This window comes from Equus przewalskii, chromosome 2, assembly GCF_037783145.1.
Source record: "Equus przewalskii isolate Varuska chromosome 2, EquPr2, whole genome shotgun sequence".
NCBI lineage: Eukaryota > Metazoa > Chordata > Mammalia > Perissodactyla > Equidae > Equus > Equus przewalskii.
In genome coordinates this window covers 106,105,323-106,118,900 of record NC_091832.1, presented here as the reverse complement: position 1 = coordinate 106,118,900, position 13,578 = coordinate 106,105,323, and the positions used below count along the sequence as shown (strand labels likewise).

Here is a 13,578-nt window from a genome sequence, read left to right as displayed (position 1 = left end):
ACACTAGCATTTTAAAAAGAACTACTTACCAATAAAGAAGGAAATATAACCCACTCTTCTGTGAGACCTAAGGAGATGTGGAGAAATGAGTATCTCTACAGTACCTTTTGGGTAGCTCTACGTCTTGAGGCAGGAAGTAGCTTCATAGTCTTCTGAGAGGTCACTCCCACCTAAGGAAACACACCAGCCAGCTAGTGAATGTACTCTAATACACTGTAATTTGAAGTTCTTACATCAGAGATTAAAAGGAGTAGCACGTTCAGATCACAGTGTCTTACCTTTTTATTGCAATAATTAGTGACAGGAAATAATTATCAATGACGAACTTTTATCTAATGAAATATGCCCCAAACTCAGAGTATAGGAAAAAACCAAAAATAGTAAAATTTATGCCTGTCAAAATTTATGTTGTCAAGCCAGATATAATTATGTGACATTACTGGCAAGATACTTCACAAAAAAATATTTCTAGAAGCCTTCTTTTCCAACTTTATACAACTGTTAAGGAGTTTTTATGAAGTGATTAAAAATATTTGGAAATAGATTACAGTTATTAAAACTGCAATATAGAAAATTTTTGCTAAAATATCAAATATGCTGATGGCAATGACATCGAATCCAAGTGACGATGAAGATTATTTTACAACAGGTGCATACGATGAAAACAGCACGGCTTGTTCAGCAGGGAACTGTTACTAGCGGTGCATCGTTAGGGGAGGAGGATAGAAGCTGGAGAAAACAATAGATCATGAAAGAATTTACACACAGTATAAATCCGTAATTTTCCTCTGTATTCCGGGGAGTAGTACTAAAGTTTAAAATTATCTATTTAGATTTGTATTTTGAAACGTCAATCTAGCAAGGGATGTGAAAGGATGGCTTGGAGGGAGGTGAAGCTGAAGGCTAGGAGCTCAATTAGGAGGCTATTTCAATAATCCACGAAAGAGAAGATGAGAACCTGAACTGGGGGTTGTGGAGATGAAGAAAACGGGACAGATTCCAAGAGATATTTAGGAGGTAAAAGCAGCAAGATGTGGTGACCAGCTGGATATGGAAATTATTAAGGTAGGAAGAACCTAGCGTATCTCCCAGGGAAACTGACCGGGCAAACATTTGCACCCTTAGCCAAAACAGGATTAGTGAAAAAGGAGGAGACGGAGAAGAGGGAGAGAAGGTCGAGGGCTGAGCTATAACAGAGAGAACACCAGCTCTGCAGCCAGACTTTGCTTCCAACAAGAACTCCATCCTTATTCGCTATAAAGCAACTTACCTTTTCAGAGCTCCTGGATCCTCTCTATAATATTACCTACTTTGAGGATTTTTATGAGCATTAAACATTTGTGGATGTTAAGCTCCGAGAATAATCTGGATGCTCAATAAACGGTTGTCGCCGCTTTGATGATGATCTGGCTAGTGGTGTCCGGCGCTCGGAGAAGGGACTGGGTAGGGATGAAGACTCAGGGGTTAGAGGCCCGAGGCAGCTGCGGCGGGGAGAGATGGGCCCCGGGAAGGAGTCAGGGACCGCGTCTGGACTCGCGGAGCATCTTCAGGACCCGCAGCCGCCAGCACCCTGGGGGCGTGCACCGTCGTGGACGAGCCGGAGGCGCCCGGGAGGAGGGCGACGGAAGGGCAGCACCCCGCCCCCGCTCCCGGCGACCTCGACAGGCGTCAGTGGGAGGATGGAATCCTCTCGGGGAACCGGGCTCACCCCCGCGGCGCCCACCCTGTCCCCTCGGGTTTACCTGCAAATAATCCGCTCGGTTTAAATTCAGATCCATGACGCAACACGGACGCGCTGGAGAGCGCGAGGACGGGACAAGAGTGGCACAGGCTGCCGGGCCCCGGGCCTCGGAAAGGAACCCACTCGCTCAACCCCGAGGGGCAAATCCCAACCCCTGCGGCCTCGGCGGAGGATGCACAAGCGGGGCCTCAGGGCTGCGCGTCCGCCGTGACGTCAGTGCGTTCACGCGAGTGGGCCCTGGAAGAACGTGAAGCCCCGCCCCTCTCCCGGCGGACCGCCCACTGACAAGCTGCTCCAATCAGAGGCGAGACGAACGGAGGACGCGGTTCTGGAGACCCGAGCAAAGTGGTTTCCAGGGAGACCGAAGACGCAGTCTTGGCTCCACCCGTCCTCCCCCCGCCCACTTTGGCGCCGCCGCCCTGAACAACACCTCGAAGAGTTTTTCGGTATAGAGCGTTGATGAGAAGCCTGAGTAGATTCTGACCTGTTTTACTGACGCTGGAAAGGGTCCCCCAAAGAATTAGGTTCCACCGTTATAGGCGTTAGCTTCAGAACAGCAGCAGTTCTCAAACTTTTGGCCTTAGGACACCTTTACAAAACTCTTATAAACTATTAAGGACCCCAAAGACCTTTTGTTTATTATCTATTGATATTTACCGTATTAGAAATTGGAACTATTTTTAAAAACATATTAAAAAATAAACTCATAAATATTTTAATGAAAAATACCTTTATTTCCCATCCCTTCCAAAAAAGTAGAAAGACTTTGTAAATCTATTTACTGTTCACCCGAATAGTAGACAGGGGAGTCCCAGATCTACTTCTGCATTCAATCCATTGGTATATGTTTTGAAATATATGAAGAATTTGGTCCAAAACAAGTGGTAGTTTTTGAAAAGTTAGTTACAGTGTGGAATGCGGCTTCATTATGAAACATCCCCCAAATCCCATTTGTTAATATCACCACGGATTTCATCAGAAAAGTTTCGAAGTATTGTAAAGCTGTCAACCTCAGAGGTGGATACAAATTTTGCAAAATTCTAATTTGTGCTTAGAATTTTAAGCACTGGCAACAAATGTCAGTTGTTTTCCTTGAAATGATACTTTCCCTTCTTGAATTCACAAGAAAGTGTATACCAAATATCTAGGTCTGAATAATCCTAATTTTAATGTCAGTCGTGCTTTCAAAAGTGTTCCAGCTAGCAACTCAAATAATCACGCTTTTCCTTGAGACAACTAATATACTTCAGTATTCAGTAGAAATGCTTTATGCATAATTCCCATGTGATTACACAGAATAGCAAAAAAGATATGTACTCCAGAGTCAAGATTGAAAATTAACAATTTTTACTGCTTCACAAAGGACGTTTTTATATGAAACTTTGTTTCCTGCCTATGTGTGGCAGGAAGAATACAGTGACTACTACTACCGTTTGAGCCACTGCTTTGATTCATGCTTAAGTACCGGCAGTATTAACCACCATTGCTTTTGTGCCATCAGTGCAAATGTCAACACACTGAAAAAGGCAAACATTTTAGTGTTTTGAAGATAGTTTCAAAATCACAGAGCCCCTGAAAAGACCTCAGGGAACTTCAGTGTGACCCAGGATCTGACTGAGAGCTGACATTCCTTGACTCACTTCCATCAGTCCTTCCTTAGTGCACAGTGCTCTGCCTAAAGATGCACTACAGATGAACAAGATACAGCTCCTTCCCTGATTTCTGTGGTCTACTGGGGAGAGTTCACAAATGCTTGTGAAACAAAAATTAAACCCCTGAAAAGGGGTGCTTCTTAGGAAGAGAGATTTTTTCCTACAGAGGATCTGAGGTTTTGACTGGCTACCAGGATGTTCCAGACAATTCTTTTCAGAAAAAAAATTGGCTAAAATAACTCCATATTAAAATAGACAACAATGCCTGAAGATGGGTTAGCTGTGTAGTAATTTGGGGAGTATATCAATTTAGACTCCACAAAAATACAGATAAATTTTAGAAGTAAATTGCAATGTAAAGCCACAGAGGGGATAGAAGAAAATAGAATTGTAGAGAGTTTAGGGAGTTGGAAGGTGTATTAGTTTGCTTGGGCTGCCACAGCAAAGTATCACAAACTGGGTGACTTAAACAACAGAAATTTATTTTCTCACAGGTCTCACAGGTAGGAGTACAAGATCAAGGGGTCAGCAGGGAACCAAATCAGTCTTTGGAGGCTTCTCTCCTTGGCTTGAGATGGCCGTCTTCTCCTTGTGTCTTCACATGGTCCTCCCTCTGTGTCTGTCTGTGCCGTAATCTCCTCTTCTGATAAGGACCCCAGCCATATCGGATTAAGGCCCACTCTAATGACCTCATTCTGCCTTAATTACCTCTTTAAAGGCCCTAGCTCCAAATACAGTCACATTCTGGGGTACCAGGAGCTAGGACTGCAACATATGAATTTAGGGGGACATGATTCAGCCCATAACAGAAGGGAACTTGCCTGATCTTAAGAGGGATAGAAGAAACCACAAAGAAGAAAACAGATATGAAAAAGAAATATTAAACACTTCAATATGTCACAAAATTTTAAATATAAACAAAAATTTGGGAAAGTAGAATATATTTATAAATAGTTTATGTAAATTAAGAAAAAAGGACATACTATGATTCCAATAAACAAACACGTAAAAACATGAACAAAATTCACAAAGAAAGTGGCTATTGAACAAACATACAGAAACCTATTACTTCACTTGTAATCAATACAAGATACCTTTTTATTTTGCCTTTCAAAATAGAAGAAAGATTTAAGTGAAACGACTATATGTTATAGAGACAGCATGTGCTCATCAACTGTGATGCTTTAAACTGGTAATAAAACCCTTTTCAAAAGCAACTTAGAAATATGTACCCAAACCTATAAATATGTGATTATATTTTTAACCCATAACCCCAATTCTGGATATTTAGTCTAGGAAAACACCACAAAGTAAGTAAGAAGTCATAATTGAGGCACTACTTAAAATAGGGACCTAATTGTCCAATAATAGGGGAATGGTGCATCCACTTTGTTGACTATTATGCAGCCACTGGAAGTGAAAATAATGAAGGCTGTGTAATAATGTGGAAAGTATTCAGACGATAATAAAAATAATATAAAATTGTGTGTATACTATGATTACAATTGTAGGAAAGGGTTGTTAAGAAATATACCAAAAAAATTTTAGTTGGTTGTAAACTGAAGGATTATAAGCTTCCCCTTCCTGTTTTTTGTGTTTTCCGTAAGATGTCTGCATTATTTTAAATAAAATTTTGCAATTTAAAAATAAAATTTTTACAAAATAAAATTAAAAATTAACTAAGAGATTATAAGAATCTTTAACTCTGCATAGTTTCCAGAGTAGGCAGGGTTCTGATAAAACGTTATCTATGAATTTGGATACCAAATCTTCCCACTGTCTATTTTCTTGTCTCCCTTGTCAAGTACTGGCAATACACATTAACGACTTAAGGAAAATGGTATTGATATCATTATTGCTATGTTTTTGCCTTATAACAAACAAATCAAAATATTGAAAACTTGGTGAAGTGGGCAGGAATTATCTTTTTAAAAATGATAAGTATGAAAAGTATTCAGGGCTGGGTGAAATCTTAGAAACCATTAATCCAACGTTTTCCCTTTTTGATTCAAAACCACTTTCATAGTAGTATATAATGTAGTAGAAATGTAACTTAGAAAAGGTATTTTATTTTATATTGCTATATTATTTAAGGCAGCACTAAAAAACTCATCTATACAATCTTTACAATATTGTAATAAAAACATATACTGGCAAGGCTTCTTTTCCATTTAACAAGTAATGCACTCACTGTTTATTTTACCTTAAATTAATTGTGTAAAAGAAAAGAGTTTGTTTGGAAGATCAAATTTATTTTAAAACATTGGAATGAGGCTATGACATAGCATCAGAAATAGATGAAAAGAGCTTGTATAATATGATATGTGGAATTCCTTCATTTTGCATCTAGAAAAGGCAAGTGATTTATTATTTTTTAAGCATTGTGTTTTGTTTCTAAATGATTAGCAAAGGTTTCAAACTACTAATTTTAAGCATTTCTCAAATAATTAGCGGGGGGGACTTTTTATTCACAATAAATGAAATGCCAAGTTAGACAAAATTGCCACTATATTTTCTCTTTTTAAACACATTTTAAGGTACTAGAGACATCTTGGTGGGCTACATTAAAAAAACAGAAAATAACTGCATCTCAGATATGAGAAAAATCGCCTGGAGACAAATTTACAGAATTATCATGCACTTCAGTAACTTATAACCTATGTTGTGGTCTTAAAGAAACCATGATGAGTATAAATTAAACAACTTATGACTAAGAATAAAAGCAATTTAAATTGCATTAAAGTTAAAACCAACAGAGCTAGAGGTGGTCGGCTGAGTGAATGAGTCATGAGTATACATTGGTCTCCACTAACGTGGTACCAGTTTTGAAACTGTCAAGCTAGTTTTAAAAAGAAAAAAATTAATAAATAACCCTTTTAGATTGATTTTAAAAAAGAAAGACATTGAGAAAGAGATCATGACCACCTTGGATGATGATATCACCTGCTAAAACACTTCTATGATGCCCAGAGACCAGGAACCTGTCTCTTATGCTGTTGCTATAGGAGATTGAACAAGGTCTCAGACCAGAGAAGTTAAGCAATTTGTCCCAGGCCACAGGATTAAAAAGCAATGTGCCTTCAGTTCTCTTTAGATATTGTCCATTAGACACTTGAGCTTCCCATTTACAAAAGCTGCTTTCATTTGGCTTAAGCATTCAAAATCGAAATATTTTGGACATGATTGGTAAGACAGTTATCCTACATTGTACTAAATTTGCTTTTAATAATCACAACATATTTATGTCATTTCTAAGTTTTCATAGTGCACAGAACTCTTTGAAGATACGGGATACTATTTTGCATAGTTCTCTATTTTATTTCAAGTCTATGAATCCATGCTTCTCAACATATTGTGAGTTCCATCAAGTGAAGGGTCTTCAGTAAAGTTAATATAGAAGCATTATAAAGTGCCAAATTTTTTAAACAGTAAGCCTAAGACGCAATTTGAGTGTTGCCGCCTTTCCTTTTTTTTCATCTGTAACAGAAAAAGAAAACAACTAAGACAACAAAGAAGTCAAAAAGTCAGAGATATTGGACTTTGATAATCCTCTAATTAATCATAAACACCTAAATGTCTTTTTCTAGATGAGTTGTTTTTTGGTCCTGCTAAAATGCTCCCTTCTCCAAGTTGCACCATCAACTTCTTTGAGCTTTGCTTTTAAGCACAATATGCCTGTTAGGACAGTGAGTGGGGCAATGACTTGCTGGCCCAGAGCTATCATTAACCTCAAAGAAGTCTTAATTCTGACAGAAATCGCCTAAACTAATCCTCACCTCGCCTCTACTTTCCACAGTAATACTTACATCTTAGGGTGGGTTTCCTAGGAGCAAATCCTAACAAGATTTGGACGCTGGGCTGGCCTGGTGGCATAGTGGTTAAATTCATGCACTCCATTTTGGCAGCTCAGGGTTCACAGGTTGGGATCCTGGGACCCACACTGCAGACCTACACACTGCTCATCAAGCCATGCTGTGGCAATGTCCCGCATACAAGATAGAGGAAGATTGGCACAGATGTTAGCTCAGGGACAATCTTCCTCAAGCAAAAAGAGGAGGATTGGCTGCAGATGTTAGCTCAGTGCCAATCTGCCTCACCAAAAAAAAAAAAAAAAAAAAGATTTGGATGTGGTGATTTATTGAGGGAATGCTCTGGGAGAAAGGGAGGGACAGGAAGTAGCATAAGACAGGAGAAGAAGCTAAACAAAGATCTGGTCTCAGCTGGAGTCTGGCTTCATTCAGCCTAATCCCCTCCAGAGCTTTGGAATATGAATTGCACCAGAAAGTTGGCCCTACCTTGAGACAAGGGACCAACATTTTTTGTCTCCACCCCAAGCAGTTGGTCATTGATGTGGGGAGGGGGAGGCATAGCACCCTGGGTAAGGCTGCTTCCTTTCAGCTGTGGGCAATTCCCTGGGGAAGTGAATAGCTGCAACCTGTTAAGGAGCCAACACTCACAGTATCTGAGAGATGCATGCACTGGCCCATTAAAGGGCATCTGGGCAGGGCATCAACAACATCGATAGCATCCACCACACCTTGGCATCACATGTCCCTTCTTGACGACCACCTAGAAACTATGAAGAAGGGAAAAAATGAAAGATCAAAAACACACCAGTTTTACATAAGCCTAGTAAAGAAAGGAAAAACAACCTATGTTGAAAGCTCTACATTTGTGGGAAGCATGGCCTAAAAATCAAAAAAATAATGTATGTACTCACACGGCATAGATGTTGTGAGATTTATCTTCATTCAAGTCTCAACTGATTCTTCATTCAAGAATGTCCCACGCTAAATCTGACACTTTTCCTTTCAATATTTTTCCAACCCCAATTAGGAATATTACTAAATATTCTGTTCCATCGATAGAAACAAAAATTTGCACACCTGGAATCCTAGACAATACTGTAAGACTGAAAGTATTGTTTATTACGGAAACTCCATGTCTTTACTGTTTTAATATAATATGGTGACATATAACAATGAAAAAATTTAATATTTATTCAGTTCTGAGGCACAACATAAAGTCTGAAAAACACTGAAGACCAAATACTATTAGCATAGCACAAAAGTCAATGAAAAATTCTACAATGGTAGCAAAAGTGTATAAAGTTCTTTTCTTAATTTAATTCAGTCCCTAAAAGTAGAAATTAAGAAATAATCTCTAAAGAGCTTTACGTAGTTCCATTTAATGTTCTTCATTTCAGTCTTCGTGTCTAGAAAGCCTTCCCATGTGAGAGAACTGACTTTTAAAGTACCATGTATTTGGTTGGTTTTTAGGACCCATAAAACTATCTTTGAGCTATGATCACAGTTTGTATTCCTGTAAGACTTGACAGGAACAGACGGAAGAGCGTCAGGATGTGAAGCATAACTCTATGAGAGATTTAAACCCAGCTAGTTAAAAAAAATACTTTGTTTTATGGTCTGTGAAGAGATGAGAGAACTTACCTGCCTGTGTCTTCTTTCCTATTAAAGCCATGAGGCATTGCGGCTATTACCAGTATTCAGCTCAGTTATATAATAAGTTGGATACAGATACTCCCCAATCTATTTTGTGTAGACAGTGTAACTGAAATGCTTTGATAAGAAAAAGGATGTCAATCATTGTAAGCAATGACGGCAGGAGACGCCTCAAAGGGAAATGCAACACACCTGGTGATGCTTGGCCCTGCCTCTCCAGGTGCACAGCCACTGCTCTTTCCTATTTCTTCCCATAAGCAGACCCTCCAAAACTTAGAATGGAGCTAATAGGGGGCAAGATATGAAGTCAGTTATTGATATCTTCCTTAGCATTAAAGCATCAGAGGCAGAAATTAGGAGGTTATAACAAAATAACAACCCTGGGTAACCCCCAACTTTAAAAAATTCACCACCCCTCTGATGAAATTCACATTACTAAAACACAACAAATGGAAATCTAAGACAGAAAGCGAACAGTTTATACTCTAGAAAAATCTTTAATGTGTTGTTTTGAACAATGCTATGAAACCTAAGTATGTAATGTATTTATATTTTCTATTAATCCATTTCATTGTTAAATTCTTCATTCAGGGCTCAAAGGTTCTAGGATTATCAGTGAAGCCAAAAAATGCTAAGAAAATCTGACCAAGTGATAGTTGCTTGGAAAATTTCTCCAGTTTCTTTTTTAAAAAAAATCTCTTTAGCACTTGGACAAGTATGCTACATAGTGATGGCCTTTTCATTTTTATTTGTATTTTGTTGGCAGTTCAGTTGGTTTCAACAACATTTATTGAGCACCCACTATGTACCAGGTTCTTTACTAGATGCTGGAGACACAAAGATGAATAAGACATGGTCCCTGTCTGCGAGGAGCTTACGGTCTCTTGGAGGCAAACAGGCAGTGCAAAGACAGAGTTTATTCTAAAATGGACAAAGATGTCAGTAATGTAGTAATATTGGGGCTTTAAATACAATGGCATGTCATTGTTTGTAATTGTCAAGGCAGACAATTAAAATGAAGACCATTTGCATGTGATAAAACAGTAAAATCATTAAGACCTAACTTTTAAAGATTCACATGATAAAGGTAGTTAATACTAAAAATTTACACCATAGTTTTTCAAGTATTTCACACTTAGAAAGATTATTGCCCACATTTGTGCTATATAGTCAAAGCCATAATTCCAGGTTACTGATCATTCACATCTCGGCATGCTGGGATTCAGTTTCTCACTGAGTTTATGAATTAGAACGGCTAATTCCTCAGTTGCTTGGCTCTTGTCCTCCAGAAGTTCATAACGAAGGCTGGAGATATCTTGCTTGATTTCCTTTAATTCACCTATAGCATTTGTATGAAAAAACATGTAATTGGTCATTTGCTCTTTGGATTTAGAGAAGAACAAACCGTGAAATTCATACAATATTAATACATTTGCCTCATGACATCTCCAAGGTAGTTATTGTAGATTTTTTCCTTTAAAATGTTTAAGAAATGTCTGTCTTTAAAAACATCCTGACCTTTGAAAAAAAACTATAGAAAGAGTCCAGCTATGTTTTTAATAGTAAAATTCAGCAGAAATATTGTCGTGTGTCTCAGCCAACTTTTAACACAGCATGATTTCTCTGTTAATGATCTACGAGCAGGGTATCTCCTTTCTGTCTCTAGGGAGTCCTTAGGTGCCCTCAGCCATCAGGGTTGACACCTACATAGATCATCCCCCATTGCTAGGATGGAAGGGAATCCTAGCAAAACCAAACTACTAAAAATGAAGCAGTGTATTTAACAGGCAAACACTCACATGGAAGAAGGAAATTTTAGGTCAAGTTTGAAGTAAGGGAAGGGAAGGAAATAGAGCAGGGGTGTTTACTAGGGAAGGCAACGCTAATGAACATGGAGTCAAGGAACAAAACAGACTTGTTTGTAGGGCACAGAGGATGGATGCATAAAGAAGTAACAAGCAATGGTGAAATTAAGGAGTTCAGAAGTAATACCACGGGCAATGTGCACATACATAGGAGTCTCCACAAGGAGACTTTTGTCTATTAAAACACAACCATTCTCATACTTCAGCTTGGCAGTATTTTGAGCACATGGAGATTGCAATTAAAAACTGGATTCTCTTGTAAATGACTGAAATGTAGATAAGCCATTGACCTTGAGAGATTTGGGGCAAGAATTTATCTGAATCTAAGCAATAATTCTTCAAATCATTGGTATTTTAACAGCTTTTTATAATAGAATCACATGTAAAACATATCCTTCACGATATTTCCTGGTATCTTTATGATGCTTTAAAGTGTAATTTCTATGTTCTTTTATTATATTCAAGTGAGCACTTTTTTATTTTAAGGAATTGTAACTCTTCCTCAAGAACACATGCAAAACATTTGCAAATTTCTTTTGTGGCGGAAAAAAAGTGCTTCTTCCTTTCGCATATGGCAATATAGAGGGAATAAATTGATCTAATTTGAAACCACAAGGCCAGTCATTGACGGAAGAAATGGATTCTCAGTATCATATTTGGACCATAAGCCCAGCGGGCCCCCTTTCACCTCCCTCCTGCCATATCCTTCTTGCCTGTTTTTGAGTTACAGGGAGACTACATACTCAGTGTCATATTTAGTCTACCAATACAGGAAACGCAAATTACTCAACCTCTTTGGACTTTAGTTTCCTCATTTTATTAAATAAGAAGGTTAATATATATGATACACTTTCTTAGTTAGAACTTTGTTCAAAACTCCAAATTGTCATTGACTTGTCTTCCTCTGTCGTACAAGGGCTCGGAAGATGCTCCTTGTTTTTGATGCTATCAAGGCCATCCAATTTCCCCCATCACTTAGCTGTTTTTCTTTTTTTCAGGGGGGTTCTGATACAACTGATCATATTTCCGCTTTCTAAACTACAACCCCATTCTAATCCTGTCCTCCTGAGACTGTTTCTAGGTCACCATTAGATTTTTGCTGGTTCTCACTCACACATTCATAGATTTCTTTTCTACTTACACACACCATCGGACTGACTGAGATTTACAAGTGATTCCCTGCATTAATCAAGCAACGGCTTCAAAGCCCATCAGCAGTTTTACTTAGTTTAGCTCTTTCTTCTCTTCTCAGTGCAGACAGACACAGTGGCACCTCATTGGTGTTGCAAGCTGTAATTTCCATTTTTAAGGCAACTTATTTCTCCCAGGTTGATTTCTTTCCAACTCTGGGTCTGTGCTTTGGCCTAGCCCCCAGACTTTGAGGGAAAATTATTATAGTCCAGACAGATGATCTGCCTGGGATATGCCTGGAAAAGTAGGCATGTTTAAGTAAGGAGTCAAGGAGAAAAGTGAAAGGGAAAAGAGAAATACCAGATGAGAAAAATGGTTGAGAGATTTTTATTCTGGACAACAAAGTAAAGAGTGGATTCTGTTTGAGCCAACCATTATTTACCTGCATCTCTGGAAAAATGTTAACACTCATGTGAACTCACTGAAAAAGAACGGAAACTACCTACTCCCTTATGTAATAGGGACTTAAAAGCTCCCAGAAAGAGGGCAGTCTTTACATTTGAAGAAGCAGTGAGTAGAGATAAATTGTCTCTGATTGACATTTTTTAATAACTGTTTCTTTAAAAAGATAGAGTTACAGAAATGTAACATAAGATTCTCCTGTCAATCTTGGAGGAACCCAAACTGCTACCTGAGACTGGATTTCTAAAGTAGCCTTCAATATAAAGTTTTCCAAGTTCATTAAGTTATTTGTAAAAGGATGTTTCTCAAGTTGGAGATGCTTACCTTCATTAACTTCATCATTTTCTTTGTCTACTTGTGCTTTCAAAACATACCGCTTTATAAGTCTTTTCATTATCTGCTGTTGGGCAAAAAGAAATGTTTGTATCACCAATGATACACATAAGTAACCTGATCCTATTCTCCAAAGAGCCTTACATACCTGTAAAGCAAACCACTCAGGGGAGAGAAATTTCATATAACTATTTACAGAAGAATCACCCAGATTTCAGAACTTAACCTTTTCCACCTTCTATCGAGACAATGTATAATCCACAAACTTCCCACCCTCTAGTCCCAGAATGGAAGAAGCTTTAAAAAAAAGTTGGAAAATTTCAATTCATTGTTTCTCTTCCAACTAATGATTTCTCTTCAAGGTTTGTTGACACTACATTATCATCTATAGACACTACCTTATTTCTCACTGTTTAAAAAAATATATGAATATATGCTCAATACAGAGAATTTGGAACAGAGAACAACAAGAGAAATAAACAAAATCATCAATTATCCCACCATCCAAAGATAATCACTGCTGTTATTTCAGTGTATTTCCTTCCAATATCTTTTCTTTAATTTTTTTATATATATACTAATTACTATATGTATTACATTTTATGTTTTCTAAATTCCATATATTGTTATATTGTATTTTTTCCTATAGCAATATATATTGTGACTATATTTCAATCTAAATAAATGTTCTTACAAGATAATTGTTTATCCACATGGAAAAAATTAAATTGGAGGCCTACTTCATACCATGTACACAAAAATTAATTCCACGTGCATTTTAAATGTGAAAGACAAAGCTTTCAAATCCTTTAAAAGAAAGTATAGGAGAATATATTTATAAATTCAGGGTAGAACCAGATGGTTTTTAAACAAGATAAAAAAATTTTAATTACAATAGAAAAGACTGACAAATTCAACTTCATTACAATTAA

General features: G+C 37.8%; 2 protein-coding genes across 24 annotated transcripts in view; both read right to left on the bottom strand.

Moving 5' to 3' along the window:
• The window catches only part of BBS7 (Bardet-Biedl syndrome 7), a 34,767-nt gene extending 32,726 nt beyond the window's left edge, over nucleotides 1-2,041 (bottom strand). For 3 of the 15 annotated variants that reach the window (XM_070609190.1, XM_070609198.1, XM_070609191.1), the window contains exons 1-2: nucleotides 1,271-1,740; nucleotides 105-170 (exon numbers count right to left, since the gene is read on the bottom strand). In XM_070609190.1, coding sequence (XP_070465291.1) covers nucleotides 105-146 — 42 coding nt within the window. In that variant the 5' untranslated portion in view covers nucleotides 147-170; nucleotides 1,271-1,740. The other 12 variants (XM_070609193.1, XM_070609196.1, XM_008533205.2 and 9 more) reach the window with 9 other exon arrangements.
• A 1,813-nt stretch (nucleotides 2,042-3,854) lies between these two features.
• Nucleotides 3,855-13,578, bottom strand: part of TRPC3 (transient receptor potential cation channel subfamily C member 3) — a 142,806-nt gene continuing 133,082 nt past the window's right edge. For 6 of the 9 annotated variants that reach the window (XM_070609183.1, XM_070609182.1, XM_070609184.1 and 3 more), the window contains 3 exons: nucleotides 12,638-12,713; nucleotides 7,851-10,194; nucleotides 3,855-6,870 (listed from right to left, as the gene is read on the bottom strand). In XM_070609183.1, the coding sequence (XP_070465284.1) occupies nucleotides 10,052-10,194; nucleotides 12,638-12,713 (219 nt within the window). In that variant the 3' untranslated portion in view covers nucleotides 3,855-6,870; nucleotides 7,851-10,051. The remainder of the gene's footprint in view (nucleotides 6,871-7,850; nucleotides 10,195-12,637; nucleotides 12,714-13,578) is intronic. The other 3 variants (XM_070609176.1, XM_070609178.1, XM_070609181.1) reach the window with 1 other exon arrangement.